The sequence below is a fragment of the Nyctibius grandis genome, chromosome 2, assembly GCF_013368605.1.
Source record: "Nyctibius grandis isolate bNycGra1 chromosome 2, bNycGra1.pri, whole genome shotgun sequence".
NCBI classification, from domain to species: Eukaryota; Metazoa; Chordata; class Aves; order Nyctibiiformes; family Nyctibiidae; genus Nyctibius; species Nyctibius grandis.
Window position 1 is genome coordinate 116,241,882 of NC_090659.1, and position 16,550 is coordinate 116,258,431.

Consider the following 16,550-nt stretch of genomic DNA (forward strand, 5'->3'; position numbering starts at 1 on the left):
CTGGTCGCTTGTCTTTGATAGGTCAATTTGTAAATGCTGTTTTTTCAGCCATCTGATGTGTTGTACACAGCACCCTCAGCAATCAATTGCTTTCACTCTTTTGCTGACATAAAATTTCATGCAACAGTGCATCTTGGGATGATCCATACCAGTTCCTTAATATTGTGGGGAGATCATAACACTGTAACACTTTTAATAATACAATATTACAAAAGAATATAATCAAAATTTGGGGGAAGAGAAAGAAATTACTTAGCAATTATTGTTTCCCCCTGCCTCAAAAGCTGAGTTTTACTCTTGGTAATAAATAGAAGGTACATACTCTCCAGATTGTCTGTAACAATTTGCAATGTATAATACTTAACACATTGGTCTCTTCGTGTCTGCACATACAGTATCATTTCTGAACGAGTTAATAATGGTTATACTGTATTTTTGCCTTGCCCAATATATATAGATACACCTTCAGCAAAATTTCTTCTCAATATTTATACTATTAATTGGACCAAATGACCAAAAAAAAAAAAAGAAGAAGGAAGAAGAAGGGAGCTTCTTTTACACTTCTGTCTGATGCTGGGTCTCCACAAATGGAATGTGAACATTTGCTAGGTTGAGTTCCTCCACGCTTTCATAGTCACTCATGGCTACTTCAGAGTCATCAAAGCCGCAGCTGGCTGAGACGTCAGAGGAGGAGGCATCTAGAGAGTTGTGCAAGGATAAAGGCATCTTACCTGCACAAACGTTTTCTGTGTTCTGGCTTGGGCCAACAGCAAAAGTACTAAATTCATTCCCAGTCTGAGACCCCGCAGTGTCTGTCTCATTGGGGAACTGGTGAGGAGGGAGGTATTGGCTGGGGTGGAAGTGTGGCCGTCGCCTGCAATCGGGGCTGAGCGTACTTGCCATTGAGACCGGCTGCGAGGGCGGGAGGGTTTCATATTGGTCCGGATAATCCTCTGGAAGAGGAGGTGGTAACTGGTCCTGGCTTAAAAACTCCTCTTCGTGAGGGGGAGGGTAGTCGCTGTCAATGTCATAGCCACCAAGGTAGTAATCTGTTTCCAGCTCTCTGGTGCTGCCGTGATGAGCCGAGCCTCCATCTGCTGTCTCAAAGTTGGGCACTTCCTCAATGTCAGACAAGCGAGCGCTGGGCATCCAGTCAGAGGTATCCCAGTGATACGCTGCAGCAGGGAAGAGAACCACAGCGCTCTATTAGGATGGGGCCGCTAATGAGAACAAAGCGTCCTGCATGCACTCGCCTCTTAGTCCTCACAGCACGTTCAAATCACAGCATGCGCCACAGGCCACCGACACAGGTCAGCCATGCTCTGACCGGAGGGGTAGGGGAGGAGAACAAAATTGTATTATGATGCTAATGCAAACAAGCAAAGAAACAAAACATGGCCACTCTCAGGCATTTCGCTTTTTAGGATGCTACTGGGTTGTATTAGAAACTATGAGGCCAAGAAATCAAAATGACAAAAATCTCTGAATTAATGCTTTTCACTGTTATTTGAAAAAAATCTATAAATGAAGTCAGCATGCTTATGGTATCACATCTAGTCTCCCCTTCCACCTCCAATGACTTCATTTCAAGAAAGTGTGCAAGCAAATAACCTGATCGACTGAAAACTGGATCCTGAAATAAAAAATGTGACTGGCCATTCTCATGCAGCAGTTGAACCCAACAGAATTCAAATAAAAGAGGCCATGTGAAGCAGTTCAGATCAGTGCCCTCCCCAGCCCTGTCCAACAGGCAGAAAGTGTCTCAGAAAAATCACCTCTGTTGTAGTTCTGTCCTTGATCCATAACAGACACTGTGAGATACAAAGTGAAAAGTAAAAACTGGTAACTCAGAGCTTGTTACCAGCATAGTATTACATGTGAAAATACAAAACTCTGCATGCATCTTTCTAAAGTACAGCTGCCTCAGTGTCATTTTAATAGGATTTTTAATTGTTCTTTATTTTAGCGTACAAGATAAGCTTGCCCAGTCAAATGCAGACATACATAAAGAAATGATTATGTCATGTGTATTATATTCCTTTTCTATCATATCTTAATTATTTACCCTCACTGAACAGATACGGAATTACATTAGAGCTGGAATTCTTAATAACTGCAAAGTACATTTCTTTCTCACTTGTTCACTTTGAAACAGAAGAATAAGAATCTACCATTCTCAGGGCCGGTTCAAACAAATCTGGGCCCACCTGGGCTCAGATACCATGGTGATGGGCACGGTATAAGAACCTGAATAGAATAGAATACAAAGCCATTTAATGGGGCCGTCAGCTACAATGGCCCGCAACCCCATACCCACCTCCCACCTGCACTGCCATGCTAGCCAGTGGGGAGGGAGGCATTCCAGTATGGAGAGGGTGCAGGGGTGGGGGAGAGAGCAAGGAAAGAGGTTTTATGTGAGACAAGAGCGGGGAATAAGCTGCAGCATTTTCTAGATGAGATGCTCTTGTTCAGCCACATGTTATCGGGCTTCATGCAGGAAGTCACTGGGCAGGGTCTCTGGACTGCGTTGCTGGAGGAGGTCTGGCCAGATAAATAGACCCTTACGGCATTGCAGTACTTAACCTCTGGAGCTCAGCCACAGACGAGGGCAGAGAATACTATTCTCCAGGCCTCCATCTATTAACACCACTCTTGCCCTTGCTTATCACCACATGGCGTATGTGCTGATGGGGATTTCTTCGTTAGCTCTTTAGCCAGACAGTAGCTTTCTACCTCCTCTGTGTTAGCCTGGGGTGAGGAGGGTTGGGGCTACTGCAGGTTTAGCAGCAGTGTCTGAACCGGCCCTAACCACTCTTCTCCTTCTTCACTTCTTTTTTGTAAAGTAGATTTTGCTGTCTTTCAGTCAGTGTAACGACATTACACCCAAGATGCGTCAGGTCCCTCCGAGCGGTGTGGTTTCAGGATCCAGGAGAACCTCACTAATTTGTTGCCTCGCACAGCCCCTGGCAGCTCCCTGGGAAAGGAGCCCCGTCCTCCAACAACTCTGCAGCAGCGATTCTGCCTGCCATGCACTGGGAGCTCCGGGCTCAGGCTAAAGATTCACCGCTTTCACCAGCTCCTTATTTTCTTATTTTTTGAGTGGGACTTTCTTTTTCAGTTAACCGTGGCTAATTCGTTTCATTTGATAGCCAGAAGAATGGCACTCTTACACTTCAGGAAATCAGTAAATATACTATAGACAAACACTCAAGTGCCATCACTAGCTAGGAGTAAAAGTGCTTCACAAAACTACTATCACACTGGCTCAAGAAAAAAATCAGTTGTTCCACAAAAAGAATTTACTTTATAATCTTTAAGTATTAGTCAGATCGTATTACCTGAATTCTGCAAAACTTGGCTTAAATTTGCTAAAGACAGATGAAATTTTGGACTTGTGGATAATTTGAGTTGATGTTGAGTTGACATTTTCCCAAGGATAAGATAAATGTTGTACAAATAAATAAAAATAATGTTTATCTTTGACACATCACATTTCCTTAGTGCTTTACGGAAAATAGTGATATTCATGTTTTATAGGTAGGGAAACCGGTTCACTTGTAACATGATGTGCCTAAGATTACCCAGGAGGTCAGTGGCAGAGCTGAGTATTGGGGCCTTGGACCCAGCTGCCATGATCTATTCAATGGACACATCAATCCCAGGAGAAAGCCAGTGGCACGTAACCTGCCTTGCTACGTGGCATCCACGGAGTTACGTCTACACATCTTCTGTTTGACACTGTATTACCTGGAAGAAACCAGCCACCTGCCTACCACCACTTTACTCCTCTCCACGTGGTCCGGTTGGAGCGCATAGCCCAGCTTTACTGCAGCCTGGGATACTTTACAGCCTTCCTGTCTCTTCTTCTGTTTCCCAGCGTCTGCAGCTAGGATAATCTTAATGATTTGGCTCCATTATCAACCTAATGCTATTCTTTCTGAAGGCAATGGGAATAATCAAGCAAAAACATTGACTTGCAGAGCAGAGGATGAAGGCCTTGACACCTTTTCTGCCACCTCCAATTACCCACAGATATTTTGTGGTACATCCTTCTGGTGTTTTCGTGTTTGCTGGTGAACATGCTGATCTGCAAATCCCCATCCCCAACACAGGTTTGCTGGTCTGTGTAGATTAGTGAGGTTCTGCTGGAATGTTTCACAATGAAAACAGGAAGCATTGTTGCATAACAAGAAAGAAAAAAATTTAAATACCTTCATTTTCTATAGTGTCAACTACATTGTTGACAAGCTGTATGACAGTCACTATGGAAGCTTGCAGGGGAGGGAAAGCAGAAAATAAAGGGAGGGAAGGACAGCTTCAGGTTAGTATTTAAAACACACATCATATGTTACCACAATAAATTGTTTCAAACAGACAGAATTGACATTGGAAAAAAAAAAAGGCTGACGACCAATGCATGATTTATGCAGTGGGTTGCAGGACATTTCATTTCAGATAATCCCATACATTTTCAGAGTGGCGATAAATTCCAAACCAGCATTTCCAGAAAGGCATATGGGATGATGTGTATCACCTCATAAATTCAAGCAGACTGGCCAGCTGATTCAATTAACCAAAGCAGTATCTTGTCTACCTGACACTAATTTCTAACTCATTCTTGTTTAAAGGTCTCCAGAGACGGTGCCATGTGCTCCAAGAGATCATTGTCTTTTAGACCATCACACCATCTGAAACAGTGCTGAGCTCAATCTATTTCCTACGAGGAATATTTTACTTATTTACTGTTTGTGCTGTGCCATGTAATACCTCTGGGACATTAAACAGGACTGCTATAATTAGGAGGGCACATCCAAGTAAGTTTGATCCAAATTTTGATCTGTATTTGAGAGAATATTTTCACAAATGGTTTGTGTGTTCATACTTTTCCCTTGAAATAATTAATATAGACCATGCAATTGTTTAACATGGAGTCAAACAGGTCTACAATGTGTGATCCTCTAGATGATCTGCATTTTGGACCAACTAACACCCCTGCCTTTGAGGACCTGAACTAAAACCCACCAAAACCAGAGGGAAAGCTCTGGTTCAGTGGGTACTGGATCCATCCCTTGTCCTTTGTCTTTAATTATGAGAAAATAAATTGATTTGGAGCAGACTAAGAAGGGGACCAGAAATGTTGGGCAAGACATACTTTTTTGTTTCACACAGCCAATAGACTTAGAGGTCACAAGAAACATGTTAACAGTAATAGTGTCATTCAAATATATGTTGAATATTTTGACATCTTTGTTAAATTTTGGGCATGGGATCAAGGATCTCATCGAATTTCCTCAGTCCTTGTGAAAGCTTGGCAAAAAGAGCCTTAATAAACCAAAGAAACCATGTTCTATGTCTACGTTGAGCATGTTTATGCCATCAACAGCATTAGTAATTGTACAAGGGAGACTTGTATTGGCTAATGCATAATGAACATTATGGAAAAATAAGTGACTCCATGTAATTAGCTGCTGCGTGGCTGGGAAACAAGGTGGAGGGCAGCTGTGAGCTGTAAGAGAACAACTGAGAGTGAAAAACAGAAGGTCAAAAACCCGGGCCAGCACAGTCTTCATTGGAACTAAGGGTTGGCTCTGCTGGGAGCTGAGCAGAGTATGGTCACGGAAGGGAGGGAAACTTCTACTCCAGGCAGCTGAGAGCAAGAGAATACCCAAATCCAGCATTGCTCGTGAGGCAAAAATTGGTGTCATCAACAGCAGTTCCTTGGACGTCCCTCCCAGCACAACCAGCCACTAGTGTGTAGTGAAACGGTAACCTAAAAATCCATTTTTGCCACTTCCCTTCATTCAAAATAGCTTACAAGGGAAACCTGTAACTTGCCTTTCAAGTGAGGTGTCAAAATATTATTGCTAAGAGTGGGAAACTTTTTTTTTTTAAATTTGTGGCTAATAAAAAATTTTATTTTGATCACAAAAATACCGCTAACTACTCTCAGCAAGACTAGGGGAGCTGAACAATTTAAATGCAGTACAAATAAGGTGGAAAAAATAAAAGTAGGCTCAAAATCACACCCAAAAAGAGTTTGCATGGTGAGACAACCCCTGTTTGACCCAGCAAGAGAAGGCTCCAGGCACTGTGGAGAGGGTGAGTAGAGGCTGCCTGCACCTGACACAAACTGTGCAGCGTAGGGCTGTTCACACCTCCAGCGGGGTGCTGAAGTGCTTCTCTGGTGCAAAACAAGTTTCCACAGTCGGGAGTGATTAACCAGTTTCACAAGACACTGTTGGCACCATCACTTGTACAGCAGTGTGACACAAGCCTGTCCCCACTGCTAGCCACATGAGCACCGGGCAGCAGTGCCCTTGGCTTCAGAGGAAGGAGTGTTGAGAAGGAGCAGCCTGTCCTGTCTCCCCAGAGTGTGTGGATGATGAATTGCATTTATTGCGGTTTCACTGACAACCTTTTAACCTTTGCAGGGATGTGAAGCACAAAGAAGCAAAACATTCTAGCAGCCTTCCAGTACCTGAAGGGGGCCTACAGGAAAGCTGGAGAGGGACTTTTTTACAAGGAAATGTAGGAATAGGATGAGGGGGAACAGTTTCAAACTGAAAGAGGGTAGATTTAGATCAGATATTAGGAAGAAATTCTATACTGTGAGGGTGGTGAGACACTGGCACAGGTTGCCCAGAGAAGCTGTGGATGCCCCCTCCCTGGCAGTGTTCAAGGCCAGGTTGGATGGGGCTTTGAGCAACCTGGTCTAGTGGAAGGTGTTCCTGCCTGTGGCAGAGGGGTGGGAACTAGATGATTTTTAAGGTCCCTTCCAACACAAACCATTCTATGATTCTATGATTCTATGAAAATGACAGGAAGGGGAAGGATTTATGGCTTCAAGAGGGATATCTGTTAGCCCTTATGTACCTGTAGGTGAGCATGTAAATGCTTACTTATGCCTGTATTTATATTTTAAGCTCTTTCACTGCAATCATTCCCTGCAGCTGCAAAAACCAGAGCACGTGGTCCTGCATTGACCTCTGCAAAATGACTCAGATGATTTAGGTTTCTTCTCTCACTCTCCCTGATGATACAGATTTGTTTAGATGGTGAACTAGAATAGTTATCTCTAAAGGCCATATTTCAAATGTAGCTTTCACAAAAAATGAGTGGGCACAGAAGGTCCAACCCAGCTTCAGCAGGTACCATGTCACTGATTTAAATGGGGGCAGGATCAGACACTTAAAAAGCCTAATTAGAATTTGGGATATATAAAAAGTAACCACATATAATAAATGTCCACCTGAATAGTTACTCTAAATGTAATTATAATATAAATATACATTATTAAAATAATAATAATTCTAATAATTATTCTAAAAAACACTAAAGCAGAAAAGCACTGGGAAGCTTGCCAAAAATACTCATGATGTTTCAGCCACAGATGAACCAAAAGGAACTGTAAGTGCACTTCTCTTTAAGTGCTTTGTCCAACATTTAGGAGTACCTAGGGAAGAGCTGCATGACATGACTGAGGAACTGAGTCTCCAGACAGTTCATTAACTGGCGGCTGAGGAAACGAAATGCAATTTCTTTGTGTTAATCTTTTTCTGTGTATCTGAATGAGGTTTCCCTGATATCCATCATCCCTCTCTGGCAGGGATCTTGCCTTTTCTCAGACCCACTGCTCAACATCCATGGGCCATAGGAACAAAGGTTTGCTCTGACTTTGTAGGCCTCTTTCAGGCTGCGTATGGGTCTGCCCATTTCCCCACTGAGATAATGATGTAGGACATGAGAACAGGCAACGAACATGCACTGAGCAAGGATTTAATGGTGCTCTATTGTTCGCTGAGCTGTGATTGCCAGGGAGAGACCAAGACACCGGGGACTGGCTCATCCACTCATTGTTGCTGCTGAGCACCAGCAGAGTTTTGTTGGGACCATGAATGAGACCTGGCAAACAGCACAGAAATTCTCTTTAATTTGACTGATGAAACACGCAAGTCATCCTCTTCCAAGAGGGAAAATGATAGAAATTCTACAGCTTCACTTGTAACTTACATCATGGCAACGTGATTCTGCTGTATCATACCTCTAATTCACTGTAAAGCTTGGTACTGATGCAACAGCTCCGAGCACCAAGATTTTAATTATGTTCCTATAATTTAAAAAATGGACACAAAGTGAGGGTTTGAACACAGGACTTTCTGATTTCTAGCATCATTAAAGGGTTTCTAGATGTCACCTAAATGTTTTTAATAATATTAGAAAGAGAGTTAAATAGCTTTGTTCCCAGCATAATGAAGATAAAGAGATTTCTTACCATTATCATCACCGGAATCAGACTGGAAGGAGCTGAGGGACTGTACTTCAGAGTTGCTGCCTTTATTACTTCCTGCAAAACAGGTCACTTCTTCAGCGTCATCAACCCCTTTACCTTCATTGACAGCAAAAACAAAGCAAAATGGTACTCTCTAGGTATGCACATTTGTCTATTTATACCACAGAACCATTTAAATCCTGCCAATAAGTAGCCTTATATTATTTTGGTCAGGATAAAATTATTTCCTTCAGATAGAGGAAATGACCTATTAGTCAAGAAGGCAGCTGATGAAGATACCTAAACTTCTTAAGTCTTTCAAGCCCAGAGAGTCTTTCAAGTGGCTGACAGCACTGTAATCAAGTAAGAAACATCTGTATCCAGTATTGCCTTTTTAGATGGCATGTAGTCTCAGCAGCAAAGAAAATGACTTAAAAAATGTGGTATAAACATCTTATACAAGAGATTACAGTTACATTTTTTACTCTTCATTTCCTAATTTGAGAGCCTCATTAAAGGCTCATTCAATGCTCAATAAAGTTATTGTGCATCTTTTTATTCATATCAGTGGCCCTTGGATCAGATTTTAATGGCTCCACTACTAACATATAATAGATTATGCTTCAATATACATTGCTTTTCATCAGGGACATTCAGTCTTGACAACTCTCCCTCAATTTAGAAATGTAACTGCAGCCTATGGTATAAATTCTCATGTAATTAAACACACATGAAGAAACACATTCAACTACACATTACATCAGTGATAATAAGGAGCACAAAAAGTTATACTCCACAGTAAGCACTGAGATAGAGACCTGAGCTAATTACCAATGAATAAGCTCAGGTGCTGCAAACATGTACGTACAGGTCTCCACCTGCTAGCTGTAGACATTTCTACTCAGCATGGGGCACCTCCATACAGTAACTGATGATTTGTTCCTGCTGAGAAGCAGGGTATGTAGTAGATGGAGCGAATGCTGCAGTAACCAAGTTGCACTGCTTCCCACTTGTTGACAGCTGAGGTCCATCTCCATTGCGTGGCCTCATGCTGTGCAGAAATTTATACATATACCAGCAGCATCTGTTGCCGAAACAGCCAGGAGAATACAGAACAGAGCACGTATGGGGGCTGGCATGCTGATGCTTTCAATCACTAAAACTATATTTAATAGTTAAAAAGGTCAACCACAACACAACTGTGAAATATAGCCCAAATAAATGAATATTAATTCCTGTTTTTCACGAGAAGACCTTAGCCAATGTGTTGCCTTGCAAGAAAATATGCAGGTCAGGGCACAGGTATGAGGCAGTACCAGATTCCTTTCTGTTCACAGAATCACAGAATGTTAGGGATTGGAAGGGACCTCGAAAGATCATCTGGTCCAATCCCCCTGCCGGAGCAGGATTACCTAGACCATATCACACAGGAACGCGTCCAGGCGGGTTTTGAATGTCTCCAGAGAAGGAGACTCCACAACCTCTCTGGGCAGAGAGACTCCACAACCTCTCTGTTCCTCAATTCCTATTGCCTAAAACTATGGGATATGAAAGTTTCTTGATCATGTAGTTTTATTTGACAGTTTTGGTTAAACCTGTGTTGCAACGGGATTAAAGATGCATTAGGACAACCTACTAAAAAGAGAAAACATCATAAAACCCCCCTGTATGCTAAAGCAAACATCTCCCAGTCCACATGACATGTTCTTACTTGCAAGGATAGACAACGCAGGGCTGTTAACTGTGTCCCAGCAAACTGGTATTTCCTGCTATGACAGAATATGTGAAGTTTGCGGTATCTCCAGCAACTTCTTCAGGAATGGAGGGGCACTGTGTTATCAGGTGAGAAACCATCAGAGCACAAATAGGGTACTTGTGTGGATCAGAATTTTTGTGATCACTCTGATACCGAATGTGGACAGGAAGGCAGTGGACTGAAAAAGTGATTCTACAAGTAGTGCATGATTTTCTGCTTCATTTCATAGATGCTGGAAGAAAAGAATATTAGTTCATTTGTCCCCGCTGCAAAACAGGATTGCTTCTTGCAGAAGGTTTAAATGTTTTTTATTTCCTTGGGAGACAAACTGTTCAAACCTAGCAGAGCTTCTGTTTGAGAATTCTGCCCTAAATTATTTTTTCCAATAGAAAGATGATTGCATTGTATCACTTGAAGAACTAATGCTCAGAGCACTTACCCATATGTGCTTTCTGAACAAGTAAAATAAATGCGTTTAGTCATACTTAATGCATAGAAGTAGAGGTCTTGTATGCCTACTGTTAATTACATCCTTTCAAAATTAAACCAAATCACTTCTTGGAGAAATGTAACAATTGTAAGTGTATGAAGTTGGAGCATTAAGAGCACCTGTGCCACTGTACCTGATGCACCCTGAAGGCAACCCTTACCTACAGCAGGGAAGAGCGAGAGCAGCAAGCATCAGTACTTACTTTCTGTGCCAGCATCCCATGTGCTCTTCCTGATGGAGTCGCAGTCGGAGCGACAAGGAGACACAGCGGGCAAGTTTGGAGCTACGCTGCACACCACCACCCCCCGCCTGGCCGTCAGTATTCGAGGGGACTCGGGATGAAACGTCGTCATCTCCTGGTGCTCCACACCAAGCCCATCCACTATCTTGTCCAGGTTATTCCTCGAGTCACTCTGGAAGCACGGGGTGTAGGCCATCGGCCTCACCGGGACCTGTGGAGGCCCAACCTCTTGGTAGATATTTCTGCTGTCTCCACTGTTCCTGATGTTCTTGAACTGGATGCCGTTGCTCTTGTTGAGCAGGGCGGCAGTAGCCGGATCCTGTACGAGCGTGATGTTGTTGCGGGAATAGTTCTTCCTGAAAACTTTCTTGCGAAAAATGATAAAGAGGACGATCAACACAAATATGACAAACAGGACCACAGCTATTCCTATCAGCTCCTCCTTGCCGACGTATGAATGCCCAGCTTGTATATTGGGAACCACCACGGGCCGAAGACCACAGTATTGCCCCACATAGCCAGGCGTGCAGTTACACAGAAAGGAACCAAATATGTTGACACAGGAGCCACCATTTTCACATTCTTCTCTTTCGCACTCATTGATGTCTTCTTCACATCTTAAAAGAAGAAAAGGAGAGGTTGGAGTTTGAAGAACACCTAGCAAACAGCCCAGCTTGTACCTGATGACTTATCTTGTTGAAGTGTACCCTTACAGTTAACACCTTGTTCGTGCTTGGAAAACGATCTTATTATTATCATATTATTTAATGGTATTTATTTTTTTCTACAGCTATTCCATGACTTTTTAAGGCAATAAAATGGAAACATCAAGAAGGAAGTAAGAGTTTAAAACATCTGATAGGAAGAGGCTCCTTAACCCTAACGAGGCTCATTAAATGTAGTAGAGAATCATCTCAGCCTTTTTATACTGTTTTTGGACCATCCCATGGGATTCAATACAAAATATTAGGAGGATTCAAGGAGAAAATAGTTGAGAAAAAGCATAGTAAAAAAATCAGAGTACTTATTTAAGAGAAGAGAAGGATATACTGACTCTGCAAAATTATTTAGGGCTGGAGATAAAATAAGTAAATATTAGAGAAAAGGGGGAAAAAAAAAGAACAGGAACCTTTGAGAGGAGAATTGGAAAGAAAAAGAGGCGATCAAAAAAAAGGTAGAACAAAAAATACAAACAGTAGACAAACTACATGAGAAAAAAGCATGTTGATGGGCAGGTCAGGGGATTTTCTGTTTCTGCACCAAGTATATGATCAAGGCCAGGATTTTAGAAAATGAATGCAGTAAATTAGGCTTTTATGTCTGGGCTGAGGTGACTAAATAATTGATCCATTTAAAAAAAAAATTACGTAGCAGCTTCCACAGGCTTTACAGGATGCTCAAAAAGCCCCTAACACTTAGGTGTGCATAGCTCAGTGAAAATTGTTTGGAGATAACATCCTGAAATAATAGTTTGGGAGGTCAAGTTCAGAAAAGCATTTCTGAACATGCAAGCCTCATGGTTTTCTCAGCTATCATTAGCTTAGACTTGAAATAAGCCGTAAGTTTTGGGTTATTTTTTGCTAGGTGAATCATAGCTTTTGGGTAGAAAATGCCTGATCAAAAATCCCACCCTCACTGAATCAAAAAGCTTCTGCTGCCCACCTGGAGAGGGTCACTTACGTTACTCCTGTCAGGCCATTTCTGCAGTTGCAGATGAAAGTGTTGCCAATGGGATCGCAGGAGCCTCCGTTCCGGCAGGGATTTGGGAAGCAGGCTGTGATCTCTGACTCACAATTCCTTCCCGTAAACTGGGAGAGACAATTGCACTGGTAGCCTGGGAGGTGAAGGACACAGAGAAATAAATCAGAAGCCTACCACTGTATCTGTCTAGAAGCAAGGGGAACCATTTGGCTGCTTTACTCAAAAAACTGTATTATGCTGTGGGGGAAAGGGGATGCTTATACTCATTCTGGTATGTCTGTGTGGTCCGCACTAATACCAGTCAAGAGTTTGTTTATCTGGGATGTCTGGACAGTTGGAGCTCATGTCTAAAACCAGGGACCAAAGGAATAGCAGCAGCCCAGACCATACTGATCATCATGATTCTGATAAGAATAATGTTATCCATGCACAACTTTGGACACAAGAAATATTCTAGATCAAGGATGCGTCTCCCAATATTTTTGAAAATACAGACTATATTGCTGATAGAGGCAGCCCACACTCCATTTGGGGCTCCTCTGAAGAATAAATACATGAGCTGAGAGCTTTTCCACATCTGCCTTTTACGAGGATGACACAGTAGGGATGTGACAGTAATAAAACACTTGATAGTGATAATTAACACTTTCATAAAGCCCATCATCCAGGCATGAACTATAAACTTCATAATACCAGCTGACCTGGGCAATACCAGCCCTAATCAGAGCTGATCATGTGCAGTGTGTGTTATTAAAAGACTGATTAATCACTGGCTGCAATACATCAGACATAACTCCACTCAACTGGAGGGGGATCCTGTAGGGGATCAAAGTCCTACTTCCACGTTTCTTGCCAACAGAGGAGCAACATCAGAGTAAAAAACAGTTCTTAAAGCCATCAGTTCACTCTGCCAAGTATCAAATGACAAATCTTTTTCCTCTCCTTGTGATTTCATATGGCACAATGCCATTAATAAAAACTTTATGTAAGGTCACAAAGAAATCCAGTGAGGCAGTGTGTCTCTTTATGTTGTGAACTGTATATTGAAGTCTGACTGCTTTTTCACTCGAAAAGAGCAAGGAACATGTAGGTTGTGAAATCCAGGAGATGGCTAAGGCAGTCCCTGGGATGGAAAGACTCCTAGATTAGAGTTGTTGAATTAGCAAAATTTTCCTGGACGTCTGTAAAAAACTTTGGCTGATTTTTTAAAAAACTACTTACACAATCTAAATGTCCCAAACAGATATGTAAGCAAGGTTCAAGCTCCAGTTATGGGGTTCACATACTTACTGAATATAGCATATTAAGCAACTGGAACAAGGAACCTTCCTTTCATTAATACTGCTGGAGTTAAGAGCTGAAATGGCTGAATGCAACTCAGTTCAGTGTGAAAATTATTGGAGATCAAGCTGATGTAGCTACAACATCATTCCTCAGTGGTGAGATTTTTAAACATACTTTAAAAAACTTTCTATATCCATACTTCTGAAAAATAAACAAACCCAAACTTATTTTAAAAGCCACTGTTCTAGGAAAAAAGGCAGGAATTTCCAGTACAGTTACAAGGAAAATAATTTCATGGAAACAATATGGAAAAGCCCAGTGGAGGCACGAAGCAAAAGCAATTCTGCATTAAGACTCCCACATCTTTTATGTCCTATCCGGTTCAATTCGCCTTGTTCAGTTACTCTAATTGAATTCTTTCATGAGGACAGGCTGTAGAGAACAAACTTGGAACCAGACTTGCTGGCTTATTCAGTCAAGAGTCCAATCCTATTTAATTGAAGATAAATGAAATAGATACTCAAATATCACCCTGTTTCGTTGCCCTGCTACAAGAAGCGAGACAGAAGCACTGTTGTTTTCAAGGTTGCAAAGTTAAGAAGAGAAATGATTCGACTTTGGGGCTACCTAGAAAACTTATTTGGTCAGCATCAGCAAGATGGGATTATTTTCTGGTGTTTTATACATATACTTTCTGGACCTGTAGAGATCTGGGACTGAAGAAATACAAAACTGTGACTGCACTAGGTGTTGCATTTTGATGCCATCCCTATGAAAGATTTATTGTTAGCTGGCAAAGTAGCTGATCTAGAAATACTGTAGGTAGAAATCACAGCATGAATAAATAAGGCTGTTTCAGTGCTTCATTTTATGACCAAACAGTGACATCTATAGTTCAAAAATTTGCAGTAATGCTTTGTATATTTTTATGGTCTCAATGATTTTAAGTGCAACGAAAATGTTCCATTCAAATACAAAACATTTTATTCATAAACAAATCTGTTGCCTTATATAATAGCAGAATAGATATGTTCTATTTGCTAACTGATGTTTTAAACCTACATAACTTTAAAGTGACTTTAAAAAACAACTTTCTGTACCTAAGTTACTAGTTGCCAATCATTTGTAAGAAAGCCTTTATATTGCTTCCTTTTCACATCTGTTTGTTTCCGCTGATTTAAGTTCTGGGTCCTCAGTCTGTAACATATTCTGTTACATTTATTCACTGCAGAAAAAACTTAAGAAATAATGGTTTAGTAAAAAACAAAAAATCCTTTTACCACTAAGGATAAAAGGAACAAGGAACATGGATTTATTAATTATTATTGTTGCCTATTGTTTATACTAAAGATGCACTAACTTCAATTAACATTTTACTAAGAGGAGACCAAACTGAATGCTCCAGATGGGTCAGAGCTCTATTGGGCAATGAACAAGACCAAAATGAAAAGTGTGCTTCTGAAAGCCTACATTTTTGACTGAATTTGATTTAATGATGGTGGAACACTGTCAGATATTAGAAGACTGAAGTATTCAGTATTGATTCTAAGTCTAGGGATCAAAGTTAGAAATCAAAAAGTCAATAAAAGAAGGCACCATTAAATGACAATATTTATCACTGACTTTTCCTCCCATTGGAAGCACTGCCATACACCTGACAACTCTGAGCCACTGGCAAAGGACTCAGCACTCCTCCGTGACACACATGCTCAGAGCTGCAGAGCATTAACCCGAGAGAGGTCTCCAACACAGCAAAGCATATGTTGAAATTCATGGAGGAGGGAAGTAAAGAGCTGATACGATGGCTCAGTACACAGCATATATCGACTCGGCCAGCAGACTTGCCAGACCTTTTATGCATCTCCAAACCTCTCAGCAGAAGCTGTAACTTTGCCCGCTATTGCACATGGTAACCACACGGCCATGGACAATGCGCAGTCGTAAAGAAAACCCTTTTGGTCAGGAGTGCATCCTAGGTCTAACAAAGAGTTTTTATTACACTTTTATTTTAATATGTATCGTGCATTTCTTCCCATCTGTTTAGCACAATAATAGAATCATAGAATTATAGAATGGTTTGGGTTGGAAGGGACCTTAAAGATCATCTAGTTCCAACCCCCCTGCCATGGGCAGGGACACCTTTCCACTAGACCAGGTTGCTCAAAGCCCCATCCAACCTGGCCTTGAACACTGCCAGGGAGGGGGCAGCCACAACTTCTCTGGGCTCTGTTCCAGTGTCTCCCTACCCTCACAGTAAAGAATTTCTTCCTAATTTCTTCCTAATATCTAATCTAAATCTACCCTCTTTCAGTTTAAAACCATTCCCCCTTGTCCTATCATTTCATGCCCTTGTAAAAAGTCCCTCTCCAGCTTTCCTGTAGGCCCTGTTCAGGTACTGGAAGGCTGCTAGAAGGTCTCCCTGGAGCCTTCTCTTCTCCAGGCTGTTAATATGTAAACTTCCCATGTCTGAGGACAAGAGAGCTGAAGAAAAGGCTATGTGCTCTGTCCTCTCAGCAGCGGACAAAAAAACCCTTTCAAGCAATCTAGGTCTTGCTCCTGTTCACAATGAAGGCACTGGAAGTCTTGGAAATTCATCAATATTTAAGATCATACAGTCCATCTGGGTTCCCTCCAAGAGATATGAATATTTCATTTTGCACACTGATGCTGGAAAATGTTGATCTGCATTCTCCAAGGCAGCGGATTTTGTGATGTCACCACTGTATTTCTTCAGAGGGAACCAGTGGAAAAAAGATAGAAAGCTCCAGTAAACACAACTGCAGTCCTGCTGGTATGGGACCAGAACACC

At 41.6% G+C, this 16,550-nt stretch overlaps 1 protein-coding gene across 2 annotated transcripts in view; it reads right to left on the reverse strand.

Moving 5' to 3' along the window:
* Nucleotides 1-555: 555 nt before the first annotated feature.
* FAT3 (FAT atypical cadherin 3) overlaps nt 556-16,550 on the reverse strand; it is a 346,791-nt gene continuing 330,796 nt past the window's right edge. Inside the window, exons 22-27 of one of the 2 annotated variants that reach the window (XM_068425513.1) lie at nt 12,437-12,590; nt 10,718-11,373; nt 8,273-8,386; nt 4,212-4,271; nt 1,776-1,811; nt 556-1,175 (exon numbers count right to left, since the gene is read on the reverse strand). In XM_068425513.1, coding sequence (XP_068281614.1) covers nt 556-1,175; nt 1,776-1,811; nt 4,212-4,271; nt 8,273-8,386; nt 10,718-11,373; nt 12,437-12,590 — 1,640 coding nt within the window. The remainder of the gene's footprint in view (nt 1,176-1,775; nt 1,812-4,211; nt 4,272-8,272; nt 8,387-10,717; nt 11,374-12,436; nt 12,591-16,550) is intronic. The other variant, XM_068425515.1, reaches the window with a different exon arrangement.